This window comes from Lactuca virosa, chromosome 3, assembly GCF_052849685.1.
Source record: "Lactuca virosa cultivar CGN04683 chromosome 3, Lactuca_virosa_CGN04683_v6, whole genome shotgun sequence".
Classification (NCBI taxonomy): domain Eukaryota; kingdom Viridiplantae; phylum Streptophyta; class Magnoliopsida; order Asterales; family Asteraceae; genus Lactuca; species Lactuca virosa.
In genome coordinates, this window is record NC_136428.1 from 382,360,721 (window position 1) to 382,380,246 (window position 19,526).

Below are 19,526 nucleotides of genomic sequence, written 5' to 3' on the forward strand. Positions count from 1 at the left end.
AAGGTTTTGGGCCCATTGGGCCCTTCTTATGGGTTTATTGCCCAAAAATGATGAAGGAATGGGGTTTACGGCCTAGGAAAAAAATAGAGAAGTGGGTTTACGGCCCAATAAGGCTCATGACAACAAAGTGAGACATTTGAAGCCCAATAAGGTCCATGAGAAGTCTTATGGCCCAAATGCTATAGTTTAAAGAATGTGGGTCCAACTAGGGCCCATATAAGGATTCTTAGCCGATAATAACCATGTTGTGAGTTTATTGGCCCATTAGGCCCAATAAATAATTTCTAGCCCAATAGGGGTTTGAGTTGGGAAATTTGGGTTTCAATTCCATAGTTGAGTGGATGAGATGTGTTGAATTGTGTTTTGAACTTCACTCATGAGTATTGATTCAAATGGTTGATTTTGAATGAGCATAGTACATGACATCAAATTAGATTTACAAGATATACAAGAGTTGATTTTTTTACATGAAGACAAAATTTCCTAGCTAAAATGCTAGTTGTGACATCATCCCCCCGTTAGAGGGAATTTTGTCCCGAAATTCTTTACAAAGATAGACCTATGAACGAGAGAATAGGTGAGGGTACTTCTGCTTCATCTGGTCTTCGCGTTCCCATGTGAATTCCGATCCACGCTTAGCGTTCCATCGGACCTTCACAATCGGAATGCGACTCTGTTTTGTGCGCTTCACTTACCTATCCATTATCTCAACTGGTTCTTCGACGAACAGGAGATTCTCGTTTACTTCAATCTCTTCCAGAGGAATGAAAAGGGTTTCATCTGATAAACACTTTTTCAGGTTCGAGACGTGGAACACGGGGTGTACGTTGCTGAGATCCGCAGGTAGCCGCAACTTATAAGCCACCGGACCAATCCGGGCAAGAATCTCGAATGGCCCGATGTATCGCAAATTTCGTTTTCCCCGCTTCCCAAAATGAATTCCAGAGGCTTTCGTCGTTTATCAACATAGCTCTTTTGTCGGTCATGTGATGTCGGTCACGTGATGCTTGAAGTCGTGCCTTGATTTGGATTATTTTCTCTTTCGTTTCCTGAATGATCTCAGGTCCTGTAAGAGTATCATTTGGTGTTTGTCCTTTTTCCAGCTGGGTGTCACCCACCTTAGCCAAGCAGAGAGACGATCAACATTTGCGACCATATAAAGCCTCAAAAGGAGTAACCTTTATGCTTGTGTGATAGATGTTGTTGTATGAGAACTCAACTAAGGGCAAATGGGTATCCCATGATTTGCCAAAATCGATCACATAAGCTCGGAGCATATCTTCGAGTGTTTGGATGGTTCTCTCACTTTGGCCATCGGTTTGCGGGTGGTAAGCAATGCTCATGTCTAGTTGTGTTCCCATTGCCTTCTGGAGCAACTGCCAAAATCGTGACGTAAATCAACTATCCCGATCCGAGATAATAGATACTGGTACCCCATGAAGTCTCACGATCTCCTTTATATAGATTCGTGTTAATCTTTCCATCTTGTACGATTCCTTGATTGGCAGGAATGAGCGGATTTGGTTAACCTATCTACGATTACCCAGATAGCATCCAATCCGTCCGATGTCTTAGGTAATTTGGTTATGAAGTCTATGGTAATCCTTTCCCATTTCCACTCGGGTATCACTGGCTGTTGTAATAACCCTGAGGGCTTCTAGTATTCCACTTTCACTTTGGCACAAGTGAGACACTTGCCCATGTAAGTGGCGATCTCTGCCTTCATATTTGGCCACCAATAATGTTGTTTGATGTCCAGGTACATTTTATCCGAGCCTCGGTGAACGGAATATCGCGTTTTATGAGCCTCGTTCATGACTATCTCTCTGAATCCCCCATATTTTGGGACCCAGATTCTATTCATGAAGTAATGAGCTCCGTCATCTTTGGTTTCAAGGTTTTTAGACATCCCACGCAGTGTTTCATTTGCAGCATTCTCCGGCTTCAATGCCTCTGATTGGGCTCCCTTGATCTGTGAGGTTAGGTGGGAGTGGATAGTTATTTATAATGTCTTCACTCGGCGACATGAGTATTCTTTCCTGCTCAGGGCATCGGCTACCACGTTAGCCTTGCCTGGGTGGTACTTGATCTCGCATTCATAATCGTTTAGCAGTTCAACCCACCTTCGCTGTCTCATGTTGAACTCTTTTTGGTTTAGAATGTGTTGGAGGCTTTTGTGATCCTTGAAGATGGTGCATTTTGTACCATATAAGTAGTGCCTCCAAATTTTTAGGGCGAAGACCATGGCTCCTATCTCGAGATCATGGGTGGTGTAATTCACTTCATGTGTCTTCAATTTCCTGGACGCGTAAGCTATCACCTTTCCACGCTACATGAGGACACAGCCTAAACCTTGGTTTGAAGCATTGCAATATACTACGAAGTCTTCGGTTCCCTCTGGTAAGGATAGCACTGGAGCACTACAGAGGGCCCGCTTCAAGGTTTGGAAGGTAGATTCTTGCTTGTCCGTCCAGTTGAAGGGTACGCCTTTTGTGTCAGAGTGGTGAGGGGCTTGACTATCTTGGAGAAGTTCTTAATAAACCTTCGGTAGTAGCCTGTGAGACCCAAGAATTATCGGATTTCGGTTGGCGTCTTCGGGATCGCCCAACCTTCAATGGCCTTGATCCTGGAAGGATCCACATGAATTCCTTCCTCACTGACTACATGACCCAAGAAGTTTACACTGCGAATCTAAAACTCGCATTTGGAGAGTTTCGCATATAGCCTTTCAGCTCTTAGATTTTACAAGATTTGGCGAAGGTGTTGACTGTGCTCCTCTTTAATTCGGGAGTATATGAGAATATCATCAATGAAGCCAATCACGAAATTATCGAGGAATGGATGGCATACTCGATTGATGAGGTACATAAATGTTGCGGGGGCATTTGTCAGACCGAAGGGCATAACAAAGAATTCGTAATGGTCGTATCGAGTTCAGAAAGCAGTTTTTGGAATATCCTCTTCTCGGAATCGGAGCTGATGATAACCGAATCTTAGATCTATTTTGGAGAAGTTACTAGCTCCCTGAATCTGGTCAAATATATCGTCAATCCGAGGGAGTGGTTATCGGTTTTTGACGGTGAGTTTGCTCAACTCCCGATAGTCGATGCACATTCTGAAGGATCCGTCTTTCTTCTTGACAAACAAGACCGGGGCTCCCTAGCCTGAGAATCTTGGCCTGATGAATCCTTTGTTCAGAAGTTCGCTTAATTGACTGGATAACTCCTGCATTTCGGCGGGAGCTAACCTGTAGGGTGATTTGGCAATAGATGTGGCTCCCGGTATTAGGTCCATTCGAAATTCAACCTGTCTTTCTGGGGGTATTCCCGGAAGGTCTTCAGGAAATACATCCGGGAAGTCGCATGCCATTGGGATGTCTTTAATGTTTACTTCTTCTTTCGCTTTATTCACAACGTGAGCGAGGAAAGCATAGTTTTTCTTGTGCAGGAACTTCTATGCCTTGATGCACGAGATAAGACGAAGATTGGCGCCAAGTTTATCACCATAGATTATTAGGGTTTTGTGATTGGGGAGGTGAAGGCGAACGGCCTTCTCGTGACACATAATACCAGCATGGTGGGGGCTTAACCAATACATGCTGATTATCACATCAAAGCTCCTAATATTTGTTGGCATCAAATCTATTTGAAATGAATGGTTGTTTAGTGTTAATGTCCACCGTACATAAACATCTTTGCTTGTTTTGGTTTTCCCATTAGCCATCTCCACCGTCAAGGCTTCGTTTAGCTTCTGGGTTTGTTGTTTTAGTAAGTGTTTGAATTTGTTACTAACGAAGCTCCGCTCGGCTCCACTATCGAATAAAATGCATGCGTCAGTGTTGTTAAGTGGGAACGTACCAGTAACAATCATCGGTTCTTGAACTGCTTCACCTTGACCCAACGTCAGGACCCTCCCTGATCCACCTGCTCCTTGGTTGTTGGCTTTAGGACAATTGCATCTGAAATGGCTAGTTCCTCCACACCCATAACAAGTGTGACTACCCCCAACATTATTATTGTTGTTATTGTTGTTGCGGTTGATGTTGTTGTTGTTGTTGTTGTTGTTGTTGTTGTTGTTGTTGTTGTTTTTGTTTGGTTGTTGGTTCTGTTGGGGTTGAGATCTGCAGTATCGAGCAGTATGGCCCTTACGGTCGCAATTTGTGCACTGCATTTCTCTGCACTCTCCATGGTGGGGAAAGCTGCATTTGTTACACTTAGGTAAGGTTCCCGAGTATTGCCTGGTTGTGGTTTGCGTAGTTGAGGCTGGAGCATGTGGTGCTGAGGCAACGTGAGTAGTAGCAGAGTAGACTGCCACAGTTTGCTGTTTTTCGATGAGTCGTGGTTTTGTCGCCCTTTTCGTTTGTTGTCTTTGTTTTTCTTGTTATCTTTTCCCTCCTTCTTGGCTTCAGTCTCCCCTGTTTTAGCACCCTTCTTCTTGCCATGGTCGTAGAGCTTCTTGGCTAATCTTTTAGCACTGTCATATGTCTCCGGCTTCTTCCATCTCTTCGTCATATTTTTCATACTCGTAGTCGGTTTCCACATACTCCTCAGGTCCTATACCTGGACCTGCCCCTTGCACCATGCCCGGTTCTCCTTCGATCAGCTCGTTGGCCACTAGGGCCTGATAGTAAAGGACACCCTACTGAAACTCCTCCATGATGACTGCACGAGAAACGGAGGGGTGAGAAATGTGTAAGGAGAGTGTATGTAGATGACATTCCGAATACTTCCATAGTATTTTAATTGTTTATGTTTGAGTTCCTTAAAGCTTTTTGGACACAAGGTTGGTAAGTTTCTAGATTCATTGCCCACCATGATCACTCCCAAACACATGTTGGCCGTATTTTGAATAAATATAGTTGATCAGGCTCTATTTATCCCCAATACGACTACATACTGTCCGGGTTTAACCACGGTGTTCAGTTTCCACAAGAGACTTTTGGTGTTATAGTATTAGTGCACACCTAGGTATGTATGTTAATTATTTTATTCAGAGTCCTTTAGTCCCATTGTATTTATAGTTTCATATCTTGCATGATTAGATATGCCAGTTCACTATAAACAATGCTCTGATACCAATCTGCCACACCCCCGAACCAGACGGCAGAAACGTCTGGGGGCTTGCGTGACATCATTTTTGTAGTATCATAACAGTGTATATAATTGAAACCAAACATCATCATCATCACACATGTAATATTACAACTGTCATTGTTTACATCAAGTATTGTATTTTAATATAACATGCCAAAATATCCAAATATAGTACTAACAAAACACAACAAAATATCCAGGTATTCTTGCTGACAATCCTGCTCAACGATTCCCTGAGAATACAAGTTAATTTAAAAAGGTCAACATATATAATGTTGGTGAGTTCATAAGCATGTTTTGAGTAAAATGTTTTTTATTGCTTTGTAAACACCAGAAAATCCGATATTTTCTGAAAACGGTTTGAAATGTTTGTCTGAGATCTTGTATTAATGCATGTGTGTTAATGGTTGTGAGTGTATGAAGTGAATAATTCCAGGCAACCCGATGTTGTCTGTTTATAAAAAGACGTTGTGATTTCATTACCCTAAAACTGAATACAAATTGAGTGTGTGTTCACGTATTATCGACAGATGTTGTATTCCGTAAATTTTATTATGGTGTTAATTCCTCTAAGTGAGTCGTTATAACCATACTTAATAATGACAAATTCTCCTGTCATGACTTTCCTTGGGACGCCGACGGGTTTATGGTAAGCTTTGTCACCCTAGACTGGCCTAGTCTAACTGTAGCGAACAGCTCAGGTGTGGGGTGTCACCTCGATATAGATCTATACACAAACTCTCCCTCTCCCTCCAGGAGACTCTGGTTATAACTACAGGCTACGGTTGTACACTCAATAGGTGCCAAACGAAATGTCTCACAAGATCCTTAACCAAATTTACGCGAATATGAAGTTGCACAGAGTATATTGTTTTCGTGTAAGTATTTAGTTTTCAAAGCCCAACGTGTACGTTTGTGAATGTGTGAAATTATCAAGCATGTATATGGACCATGAAGGCCCAGTAAACATGTAAGGTGTATTACAGACCCAATTAAACATGAAAATGACGACTAAGGCCCATTAAACATGTAAATTATATTCCAGGCCCAATAAGCAAGAAAGTGACGTAAATGATCAGTTTGTTGTTACGTTGGTTGTTAAGTTTAGTTGTTTACCAAAATGACATAAAAGGCCCACTTATTGTAAAAAGACATTTTTGGTCCTTAAAACCAAAAATTTACAATTAAGGCACATTTTTGGTAAAAATGACACTTTAGGTCCTTTAAGACCAAAAACTTACTTTTAAGGCTAGTTTTAAGTAAAAATAACATTTTTAACCCACTTTTGTCAAAACTATCATTTTTGGCCTTAAGTTTATGAAAATTTACATTCTCGACCAATTTATGAATAAATTTTACTTTTTGGCCCAAGATTTGATAAATTTACATTTTCAGCCCTCTTTATCGAAAATTTAAATTTTTGGCTCAACTTTGTTTAAAATGACACTTAAGCCCACAATAGTCCAAAACTTTACAATTTTGGCCCAAAAGTCATGAAAGCCCAAATGGGCCCATTTTTGATAAATCACACTTTTAGCCTGTTTAAAATCACAAATACCATAAAGAATCATGTTTATCAAAAATAATTCCTTTTTGGTCCCTTAAAGCCGTGAGTTACATAAATAACCTCACTTTTGATTATTTTGTCATTTTTGGCCCTCTCATGCAATTTTCTTAGTTTTAAACAACTCTGAAGTGTGTTAAACCTTTTATTTGCATAATAAGTTGTAATAAGTGTTAAGTTCTACAAATATCATCATATTTTAGCATGTTTTCAAGTTTATGAAGTTTATAACACATAATCACACTTATATAATGAAAAACACACAAAATCATGCATATAAACATAGATCTACACAAAACAAGTTGTATTCTCCCCCAAAACATAGTAAAAACCGAAAATTGGGGGTGAACTCACTTTGGTTTGATGGATTTGGTTTTTGGTGAAGAATGAATGAGATCTCGGCCCTAGAAATCTTTTTGAGTGGAGTTTTCGAACCTAAGATGGATCTAGGGCATGGATCACGAAATGATGTGTTAAGGAGTGAAGATTATCATAAAATGAAGTTAATCATCATATTTAGAGAGTAGCTTACCAAATGAGTGGACTTTTGGATGAAGTGTTCTTGGATATACACTTTAGCACAAACGAAATTTTTAGAAGAATAGAGGAGGTTTCTTTGAGAGTTCTTAGAGAGGATTTTTGTGTTTGAAAACTTGAAGAAGAATGATGGTGATGTAGGCTCTTATGGCCGAGAGTGAGAAGAGAAAACATAGAGAGAGAGAGAGAGAGAGATTTCATGTTGCATGGAGATATGTGATTGATTAGATATTTAAAGTGTAAAATGCATGGATAACCACCATGTAATATTGAGGTGTCAAGGTTCTAATCCCTCTTAAATTTATATAGATTATTTTTTTTATAATATGGGCCGAGAATGAGAGGGCAGGAAAAAGAGAAAGAAATTTTTGGGCCATTCTTGAATATATTCGAAGTTATAGGCCCAATATGAAGGTTCTCGGCCCATTGGGCCCTTCTTATGGGTTTACGACCCAAAAATGATGAAGGAATGGGGTTTACGGCCCAGGAAAAAAAAAGAGAGAAGTGGGTTTACGGCCCAATAAGGCTCATGATAACAAAGTGAGACATTTGAAGCCCAATAAGGCCTATGAAAAGTCTTATGGCCCAAATGATAAAGTTTAATGAATGTGGGTCCAACTAGGGTCCATATAAGGATGCTTAGCCCATAATAACCAAGTTGTGAGTTTATTGGCCCATTAGGCCCAATAAATGATTTCTAGCCCAATAGGGGTTTGAGTTGGGAAATTAGGGTTTCAATTCCATAGTTGAGTAGATGAGATGTGCTGAATTGGGTTTTGAACTTCACTCATGAGTTTTAATTCAAATGGTTGATTTTGAATGAACATAGTACATGATATCAACTTAGATTTAGAAGTTATACAAGAGTTGATTTTTTTTTACATGAAGACAAAATTTTCTAGCTAAAATGCTAGTTGTGACACACTCTCATTTTAAGACCAGCAAGATCATTCATGATCAAATTCCTAGTCAGTGTGAGAAAATTATTAGAGGATATTTTGATGAAGATTTAAAACTTTTTAACAAGTTGAAACTAAACCAAGTTTTCCATCTCAACCCGAGCTTCTTCATGAATATAAGACAAAGTTTTTAAGCATTGGATTTATAAATCGTCAAGACCTAATAGTCAAACATTGTGTTATAAACTATGACGGTCTTACCTCCTGTGTTTCTCCTTTAACTTATTTAGAACCTTTAGTAAAACCCCCTGATCGTGAGTATGAGAGTCTAAATTCTACTACCTTTATCAAATTTCCCATTTATAATGGTCAAATTCATGTTGTTAAAGACATGATTTTTGAATTCCCTTAATGCACTCCCAGTGGTCATGACACTGATCTTAGTTCAATGTCTCCTGACACTGATGATTCAAAATCTTCAACATGAGGGCGTCAGTTCACTGAAACTACATCTTGTAGCACTGATCACTCACATTTTTCCAACGCCAATGAAAGAGTTTTAAAATCAAATGAATGTGTTTCCACTCACAGGAATCCTAAATTTATGTAAAATCGTAAACATAATTTTCAAAAGAAAATAATTACGGAATAAGAAAGTGTTATAGATGCGGTGATCCCTCGCATAAAGTGGGAGATTGTACATTTGTGGAAAACACAAAAAGGGCTGATAACATCTTGATTCGTAATAGTAAATGGATTAAAAAGGAAAATTCTTTAATTTGTCTTCATGTTGAGTGCTATAATATATTTAGTTCTGTTAAATATTTAATTGTCAAACCCATTGCCAAATGGGTTCAAAAAGTGTTCTAACTGTTCTTAAGTGATGCAGGGTCAAGATTATATATTTGGTATCTTGACAGTGGATGTTCTCGGCATATGACATGATACAAGTCTTTTATGGTGGATTATGTTAAGAAAGATGGCCATGTATTCACCTATAGAGACAAAGGGAAAGGAAAGACAAAAGGTTATGGTACCATCAAGTGCAAGTCAGTTCAGTTATCAAATGTATCATACGTAAAGGGTCTTAAGCACAATCTTATTTCTATTAGTGAGTTGTGTGATGGTAATTATGAAGTGAACTTTAGCAAAAGGAAGGAAGGGTGATTGATTCAAACAATGATATTGTTCTTTCAGCGAATTGTCACAATGACATATTCATCTTAGATATCTTCTCTGTTAATAATTTTCTCAGTCGTTTCTTCTTCTCTCATTTACAATGTCACGTACATTGGTTGTGGCACACTAGATTATCTCATCTAAAATTTAAATCTATATCTAACATCTTTAATGACCAGCTTGTAAGAAGGCTGCAGAAGATAAGATTTGTAAGGGATAAATTGTGCCCAACGTATGAAAAAGGAAAGCAAACTAAGTCTTCCTTCAACCCCAAGCAGTCTTCATCTATCTCTGCTCCGCTCCATCTTCTGCATATGTACTTGTTTGGTCATATTCCTGTTGAATCTCGAGCTGCAAAAAGATACTCACTGGTTATTGTTGATGAATTCTCTAGGTTCAATTGGGTAATGTTTCTATGCAACAAGAATGATGAAGCTGATGAGATTATATCTTTGATAAAACAATGTAAAGTATTATATTATCTTAAAGTTAAACAACTTCGAAGTGATCATAGTAATGAGTTTCGCAATCACACTCTATATAGTTTTTGTGAAGGAAAGTGAAATGCTCAGAACTTTCTGCTGTTCTTAATCCTAAGCAAAATGGTGTGGTGGAAAAAAGAAATTATACACTCACTGAAGCTGGTATACCTATGGTTATTGAAGTTTTTCTTTCTGTTTTGTTCTAGGCTAAAACTATTAACACTACATGCTATACTCAAAATCGATCAATCACTGTTAAGCATCATGTAAAACCTCTTATGAGTTTTTAAAAGGTATAAGAAATGATATTTCATATTTTCATATTTTCATATTTATGGTTGTGTTTGTTTTACTTTGAATAAGAAGGACCAGCTCACAAAGTTTCAAGCCAAAGCTGATGAAGGATTTTCTTGGGATACTCATCAATTTCTAAGGCTTTCAGAGTGTTTAATTTAAAAAAATTGATGAAGAATTAATTCATGTGAATTTTGATGATGATTCCTATACTAAAGATCTGGTTAATCATTCAAGGTGAATTTTGGACGAGCTTATCTCATTCCCTGAGTTACATGAGTCTGATGTTTCATTCATTCCAACAATTCCCACTCCTTCAAATGTTGATTCTGAAGATCATTCCTATATTTGTCCTAAATCTAAAGTATCTGTTGACCTTGATGAAGATTCCTCTCTCCCTGAAAATGAAGAAACCTCCTCCTCATCCGATTTATCCAACATTCAAGGTATTCGTGATCATCGAATTTCCCAAGTCATTGGAGATGTCATTGCTGGAGTTAGCACTCATCGTCAAATATCATCAAACTTCTGCATGTTTGTGAATTGTGTGTCGTTGATTGAGCCAAAGAAAGTTGATGATGTATTGAATGATGTGGATTGGATTGATGCTACGCAAGATGCGCTGCATAAATTTAAAAGGCACAATGTTTGGACTTGGGTTCCTCATCCTATGGATAAAAAATTATTGGTACTCGCTAGGTCTTTAGAAAAAAAAGTGGATGAGGATGAAATTATTACAAGAAACAAGGTAGGACTTGTTGCACAAGGATTTACCCAACTGGAGGGCTTAGACTATGATGAAAATTTTACCCCTATTGCAAGATTGGAAGATATTAGAATATTTCTCGCTTATGCTTCTTACAAAAATTTAAAGTGTTTTAGGTGGATGTTAAGTATTCATGGTGATTTGGAGTAAGAAGTTTTTCTCAAACAACCCTTGTCTTTGAAAGTGAAGAATTCCTCGATCATGTGTACATACTGGATAAGGTTGTCTATGGATTAAAGCAAGCTCCCAGCGCATGGTTTGATATACTAACTCCTTATCTTATTCAAAATGGCTACATGTGGCACGTTAGTGACAACACCATGTTCATCAAGAAAGAAAAATTTTATCTCGATCTCGCTCAAGTATATGTTGATGACATCATTTTTGGTTCTACGAATGAAAATTTGAGCAAAGATTGTGCTGATGTTATATGTAACGCCCGTGTTTCCCGCTATACATTAATAAAATGATGTAATAGTTACGGTCAACAATTGTAAACTATTTTGAAGTAATAAAGAATAATTATTTGAGAATTACGTGATTTATGTGTAATTATCTGCAGTATACGTGCTTATAATGATATAATAAAATAGGAATAAAAACGCATCTAAAATAGAATAATAATTAGGTATCCTTGAAGAAAGTTGAAGTAGTCATGAAAAGGATTCTGGAGATCTAAGGAACGCTTAAATCCGACTTATAATGAAGAAGTTATGATCCGTTGAAGTTTCACGATTAAGCTGACACGCCTCTGCGTATCGTAAAAAGTGAGATTTTGATAAAATAATTTTTAGCCTTAGTGATCTAAATGAAAGTCATAGTATTTGTTAACCGCGAGCGTGCATATAGAGAACGTCCAAAGTTGACTTCAGCAGAGAAAGTTGTGATTTTTCGAAGTTTCAGCGTAGTTGTGTGGGCACAAAAATCAAATTTTAGATCAGCCGATTTCTAGCCGAAATGATCTAAACGAAGATCTTGTTAATAGGAGTTCAACAATAAAAAGACAGTCAAAAACGGAATCCGTATGTAGAAGTTATGAATTTTACATGGTGATTAGCACTATAATCTTCTCAGACTGTTAAATTTAAGATCAGTTGAGAATTAGCCGACGGGGTCAAAAGGAAAATTGTAGTACTCGGAAATACCTATGTGTAGATATAAATAACGGAAAAAAAAAATTCATATGAGAAAATTATTAACTTTTGAAGTTGAAGTTTTACGTATATTTTTGCTTGCTGCCCACGCCACTACGCTGGGCGTAACACAAAAGTATGCTGGGCGTACACTGAAATTACTCTGGGTGTAATCGCTACTGGCTGCCTATAAATAAGTGGAAAAAATCCTTCATTTGCTCACATCTTTCAAATCCAGTTGCTCCTAGACTTATTTCTTCTTGAGTCTAAGTTCTTCTAGTCCTTAGGGATGTTTAGCAAGGCTTCGAGGCATCAAAGAGCTCGGAAAATAGAAGCTTTCTGGTCGGAGTTCTACTAGCACAATTTCCCAGTTTTCGCTAAAATCTCTGTATGTTAAGCTACACTTACTACGCTTTAAGTGTAATTTATGGTATAATGAAGTGCAACTCAGTTCAGTTCTCAAATGTATCATACGTAAAGGGTCTTAAGCACAATTTTATTTATGTTAGTTAGTTGTGTGATGGTAACGTTGAAACAAAAAGAGACCCTCTTCAGCTAAAAGGAACCGAAGACTTTTGCTTTGAAAATACCGCAGAGAAGATCCTACCGGAGACTACTTTTGTCTTTTGTGAACCGCAGATTTGAAGATGAACCGCACAGTTGAACTATGCATGAAGATTGTTTAGGTTACTTGTACTGACATTGCATGTATTTTATGTAATATCCGGTGTACCATTCATGGTCACCGTAGTCAGTCACTTTATGATTATTTTACTCTTTGATGTAACTTTTGGGACTATACAAATAGAGCATCCCACTTCATGTATTCTTTACCAATTTACCAACTATCAATCGATCACTGAAAGTATATATCAATATCAGATTCTTCATCTCTATATCTTAAGTTATCTTAACTGATACTTACACCGAGTCCCTCTTCACTTGTGTTGTTCATCTTATACTAACTTGTGTTTGCATGAAAACCTTGGTACGTTTCAACCTTGTGTCTACTTGTTTACTGCTTATTGATATAAACTTGCTGCTATTTATTTTCCTTATATTTCCGCAATCTAACTATTATTATTGTTGACCTAACAAGATTCACTGAGATTAACTTTAATTCCACAACTTATTATCTCGTTACTAACGTTTGTTCAAGTTTTTATCTCAACAATTGGTATCAAAGCCAAAGTGGTTGCCTTTTAATTCCTTTCAAAATCGAAGCTTTTGTTCTCAAAACTCTAATTTAAAAGGCCTTCTATACCACTAAAGCTCATAAGAAAATTTCAAAAAAACAAAAAAAACAAGGAAAATGGCAAAAGCTTATTCTATAAACGTTTCAAACAGTGTTGGTGGTTCTAACAGAGCCCTAATACTTGTTGCAAGTGAATATCATCATTGGTCCCAAAGAATGGAATGATATCTAAAGAGGCTCGGTAGAGATGTGTGGGGATCTGTAGAAGAAGGACCTCATGTCCCTATTCTCACTCCCATTGCAGCAGACGGTGCTCAAGCAAGACTTGGTGGAGGTCAAGCAGCCATGAACATACCTACCAACGATGACCTAGAGAAGATGGAGAAAGATGCAATCGCTTTCTACGAAATCTCCTGTGGTGTTGCTCCTGAAAACTTCGACATTATCATCAACTATGAATCTGCTAAAAATATGTGGAATGTTATAAAAAATCTCTATCAAGTGTCTGAACAGGCTCAAGATAAAAAGGTTACTACATCTATATATGAATTCACTAACTTTAATGCCTTACCCAGTGAAAGCCTTGATGACTCCTTCAAGAGATTCAACCTCATCATAACAAAACTTTCAAACGTTGGCACTATAAGAGCCAATCACGAAACAAACATGTAGTTTCTGAACGATTTGGGTAGACATTAGACTACGGCTAAAATGATAGTCCAAGGAGACAGAAAGATCCAAACTCTCTCACTGGTCAAGCTATACGGTGAACTTCAAGCCTAAGAATCGACAGTGTTAAATGAATGTGCAGACCTAGGTGGACCACTCTGCTTGATGGCTCAAACTCCATAGTTTAAAACTCCTCAGTACCCATATCCCACAGAGTCATCATACCAACACTCATATGACAGCTCACTGCAGTCGTATGAAGCTGATGTAGAACTTGATGACGAAGAAGAGTTTCAGAATGCCATTGCCCATGTCAGCCAACAGTTCAATAGACTCCCACGACCCTCCTTTTGAAAAAATAAACAGTTCACCAAACCACCTTTCAATCACAACTTCAACCCACAGAACAAACACCCAAGATCTCCCAGAAACCCTCATTACCAATCTCAGCCACAAAATGTTTCTTCATAAGAAACCCCGCAGACTAACAAATCTTCAGACTCCTGTACCACTACGGAAGACAAAGACAGAGTTATTGTTTGTCATAAGTGTCACAAAGAAAACCACTTTGCCAAAGCCTGCAAAGCAAACGTGGTAAAAGACAAGGCATTCTACCTCAAAATGGCTTAAGAAATGGAGGATAAGGAAAAAGAAAAGGCAAGAGCTTATGTTGCTCCAGTCCTCTCTACCGCATACCCCGGTCAAATTCACAAGTACTCTTCAACCTATCTTGCATGAGCTACCCATAGATAATTTTGAATTTGGACTAAGCTCTCAGAGTCATGAACTCTCTAGTTCTGATGACTCTAGTCCTCGATCTTTACCTCGAACAAAGTATCTCAAAAAACCTCAATTAAATGTTTTTGATGTTGTCCCAACAAAGGTTGAAGCAAAATGGGTTCTGGAAAAAGAGATCAAATCCCGACGTGAAAAATGGGAAGCTGATTCCAAAAACAAAAATCTCAAAAACTAGACCAAGTTTTCAAACAAAAGGAATTTCGAAAAACCCACCACTACAAAAAATCTTTTCAAAATCCACTGCAGTCAATGGACCGTGCAAAAAAATCATGCACAGTGACAAAATCTTTTAATACAAACAAAACTGAAAATTTTCAAAAGGGAGTCAAGTCACCATCACCATATTCCTTAAAAGACACAAAAATGAAGGGGATTTTACACACTTCACAATTTTCGAAATCCCTTCCGTCAGTCAAAAGGTCAAAACCTACGACAAAGTCTTTTAACAAACCTTTTCAAGATCCAGTGGACAATTCCAAGAAACACAATCCTCGGACCAGTCAAAAGCAAAAGACCACACCCTCCAGATCGTTGACTAAGTATGGTCTGTGGATTAATGAAAAGAACATATCTTTTTAATTTTATCCACTGACATCAAAGACTAGTCCAATCCCAACTCGAAAAACTCAAAAAGATGTAACACTTCGTGGTCCCAAACAAGCATGGAAAAAGAAACCTGTTTCCAAGTCCCACATGCATGCATCTGTTAAGAAAGTTTTCCATATTTACTATGCGATCCAAACTTGTTTGGGTACCCTAACTAACCAACTGATTGTGCAGGCAGTTTGGAAGGAGGAACATGAAGAAGTGTGGTTAATCGATAGTGCCTGCTCCTAGCACATGACTGGAAGGTTGGAATACCTTCGTGATTTCAGGCTAATCAGTGGTGGTGGACGCGTCACCTTTGGGAACAACACAAACGAGATTATCAGGGGTTAGGGAGTATTGAATACGGGTAGCTTCTCTATTCAACGAGTAGCTTACGTAGAAGGTCTAAAACATAATTTCATCAGTGTGGGTCAATTATGAAAAGCTGGTCATCGGGTTGAGTTTGATAGTGAGTATTGCTACATCATGACGAATGAAAGAAACACATGCTTGATAAAATCTAAGGACGAAGAGATAATGCATCCATTGGATGTCTCTCTGATCATCGGCAAACCACAGTTGTGTTTCCTATCAAAAGCAGTGTCTGAAATGAGTTGGTTATGGCAGCTCAAACTGGCTCACCTCAACTTCAGATACATCAACAACTTGGCAACTGGAGAGTTAGTCCGTGGACTACCAATCTTGAAGTACAACAATGATACTTTGTGCCCAGCGTGTGAATATGGTAAACAAACTAAGGGTAGCTATCCTATGATAGTTGATTCTTCAATCGTTGAACCTCTAGAGCTCCTTCACATCAATCTCTGTAGTCCATCAACCATAGCTAGGCTTCACCACAAAAAATATATTATGGTCATAGTTGATGACTTCACTCGTTTCACTTGGTTTTTTTTAGACTAAAGTCACACACACCACAGATCATGATCAACTTCATCAAATAAATAGAGCTTCAGATCAAACTACCTGTCAGACGGATAAGATGTGATAATGGCACTGAGTTTATTAATCAACTCTTGAATAGCTTTTTAGTCTCCAAAGGAATCAGCAATAACTTCTCGGCACCTTACACACCACAACAAAATGGAGTAGTGGAGAGAAGGAATAGAACATTGGTCGAAGCATCTATATTGATGCTTAATTTTGCCAACTTACCTCTCTACTTCTAGGCATAAGTAGTGGTAACTGCATTCTTTGTTCAAAATCGAAGCATCATTTGCAAATGCCTCAACAAGACTCCCTATGAAGTTCTCAATAATCGGAAACCCAATGTACGATTATTTCACATTTTGGTTGAAGGTGTTTTGTGATCAACAACAAGGATCATCTTAACAAGTTTTCACAAAACTCTGATGAAGGCATCTTCCTAGGTTATTCAACCAACAAAGTTGCATACCTGGTTCTTATACGGGGCACAAGACTAATAGTCGAAAGCTTTGACGTCAAATTTGATGACTATTATGTCCGCAACACTACACCTTCAAAAGAAGCAAAGTTCATACTAGAAAGTGATATCCCAACCTCCTCGGGTCCTCTAAACATAGTTGAAGTTAACTATGATGACCTCTTTGATCCTGTATATACAGATCATCTTTCAGAAATTTTGGTGTCTCCGGTAGCACAACAACAACATGTAGAAGTATCTGGGCCAATCCTGTCTGAAGGAACATCATTCAATACTTCCACCTCAATGGTTGAGGGAGAAAGTTCAACTCCTTTAGAAGTTACAACCATTGAGGTTCCAGTACTTGAAGATGCTACTCCAGCGCCAACATACAATCTGATCAATCCATTAACTGTGTCTGAAGACTCTGAGGATGAAGAAGTTGAAAATATTGATTCAAGAACGGATCCAAGGATTTTTAATCACTCATCCGTCCAGGGGGAACCGACGTCACTGTTTCAAATAGAACCATCGTCGGTTAAGGGAGAACTCCTATCTTTAATCCAGGGGGAACCTCCACTACCAACTGCAGAACCAATCCCAACAGTCCAAGATTCATCTACGGGTTGCTCTCAAATCGAGGGGGAACTACCTTCTTCAAACAGACCGAAAGACTCCTCTGATGTAGAGGATATTCCCTCAAATGCAGTCGTAGACCATCAGCAAGGTCGTCTACATATTTGGATGAATGATAACCCACCGGGTCAAATCATTGGCAATCCATCTTTAGGTATTCAAACTCGTTCCTCTTCTGATTTAAATAACCATTATCACTATGCATCATTCATGTCATCGGTCAAGCCCAGAACCACAAAAGAAGCACTTATGGAGCCCGATTGGATCTTTGCAATGCAAGAGGAACTTGTTGAGTTTGAACGTAATAAAGTTTGGAAATTGGTACCAATCCCAAAGGGCCACACTTTTTTCGGAACAAGATGGGTTTACAAGAACAAGTTAGATGAATCTGGTGTGGTGGTATGAAACAAAACACGCTTAGTTGCAAAATGGTATTATCAACTTAAGGGTGTTGACTACGACGAAACATATGCACCAGTTGCAAGGATGGAAGCTATACGTATTTTCTTAGCTTATGCAACTCATAAAAACATCAAGTTCCATCAGATGGATGTGAAAAATGCTTTCCTTAATGGCGAACTGAAAGAGGAAGTATATCTGCAACAACCTCCACGATTTGAAAGCTCAAAATTTCCAAATCACTGTTACAAGCTGGAGAAAGCACTCTACGGATTAAAGCAGGCACCTAAAGCTTGGTACGAGACTCTTTCAGAGTTTCTTGTCTCTTCAGGGTACAAAAAAGGTGTGATAGATCCCACTTTGTTTAGACGATCAAATGACAAACACTTGATGCTTGCTCAAATCTATATGGATGACATCATCTTCGGTTCAACGAATCAGGGAATAGTTGATGGATTTGCAAAGCTCATGACAAGCAAGTTTCAAATGAGCATGAATACATAAATTAATTTCTTTCTATGTCTTCAGGTTAAACAAGTCCCTCAAGGGATTTTCATCCATCAAGAGAAATACACCACTGAATTGTTGAAGAAGTTTTCAATGGATAATTGCTCCTCGGCAAAGGTCCCTGTGGCCTTTGGGTATAAAATCTCAGCTGACCTTACCGGAGAGTCAGTTGATCAAAAGATATATCGAGGAATGATTGGCTCATTGATGTACCTCACTGCTAGTCGACCGAACATTGTGTTTGCTATGGGTTTATGTGCTAGATACCAGTCTGATCCCAAAGTGTCTCACTTGACCGCAGTCAAGCAAATCTTCAGGTATCTAAAAGGGAGTAAATCCTTGGGTATTTGGTACCCTGTGGGTAACGACTTCAGTCTTCAGGCTTTCAGAGATGTAGATCATGTCGGGTGCAGACTCGATCGAAAGAGAACTTCGGGTGGATGTTAGTTCTTGGGTGGAAGATTAGTTAGATGGTCTTTAAGAAAACAAAATTGTGTTTCATTGTCTACCGCAGAGGCATAATATGTGGCGCACCCAGTTGCTGCTCCCAAGTCCTTTGGATGAAGACACAACTTTTGGACTATGGGTACCGGATGCTACGGGTACCCATCTATTGTGATTTAGAGAGTGCAATAGCGATTTCTCGTAATCCTATTCATGAAAGGATAGGTACCGCAGACCTTATTAGGTGTCCGGGTGTGAATGGATTTTTCATAATCCTTTTCATTAAAACACTCAACTCCACAAAACTGAATGGATTTTTGGAAATGTTAGGGACGATGAACCCTGACCCGCAGTTCTTCTTGAAAGGATATGTACCGCAGACCTTATTAGGTGTCCGGGTGTGAATAAACTGCTTATTTTCTTTTCAAAAAACAAAACTCTTGAAGCACTTTACTCATTGTTGTTTATTTCTAGAATAAATAATATAGTATACACTTCATAATTGCTCCTCGGTATACTTTGTATACTGAAGTCATTTATGATTTATATACTCCTCGGGTCTCTTTGTTTCCTTTATTTCTAACCTTTATGATCTAGTTTGTTTTCTGCTACCGCAGACGCATTAAATGAACCCGCACTCATCACCTCACAAATGCTTTGAATGACAGTGTGTGCTACTTAATAAAATTAAAACATTCTTTAAACAGTCAATTTGTCGCACATGATTTTTTAGTTATTTTTCAAGTGACTTTCCTCAGTCAGGACTACTTTTAGATAAAAAGTAAATAAACCGATTTGGCTTTAACAAAATCTTTTTGAAAATCCTTTCTAATCACATCAAGCAAACGTTGGGGTCTAATCCGTTCCACTTCTTCATTTTTTACAAAAGAGAAAACCATTTCTCACCCCACGTTTAAACGGCATGTCATCATGGTTCTGCA

At 38.4% G+C, this 19,526-nt stretch overlaps 1 protein-coding gene across 1 annotated transcript; it reads left to right on the forward strand.

Annotated features, from left to right (window-relative positions):
- Window positions 1-15,683: 15,683 nt before the first annotated feature.
- On the forward strand, window positions 15,684-18,138 carry LOC145164975 (uncharacterized). Its single transcript, XM_079083617.1, has 3 exons — window positions 15,684-15,877; window positions 16,515-17,634; window positions 17,683-18,138. The coding sequence occupies exons 1-3, from the start codon at window positions 15,684-15,686 to the stop codon at window positions 18,136-18,138; spliced, it is 1,770 nt and encodes a 589-aa protein (XP_078939743.1).
- Window positions 18,139-19,526: the final 1,388 nt, after the last annotated feature.

Coding starts and splice junctions, on each gene's coding strand:
- LOC145164975 (XM_079083617.1), top strand. CDS start 15,684: ATGACGAATGAAAGAAACACATGCTTGATAAAATCTAAGGACGAAGAG. Junction 15,878..16,514: donor AACAACTTGGCAACTGGAGA/GTTAGTCCGTGG, acceptor TTTTGGTTGAAG/GTGTTTTGTGATCAACAACA. Junction 17,635..17,682: donor TAGATGAATCTGGTGTGGTG/GTATGAAACAAA, acceptor TATCAACTTAAG/GGTGTTGACTACGACGAAAC.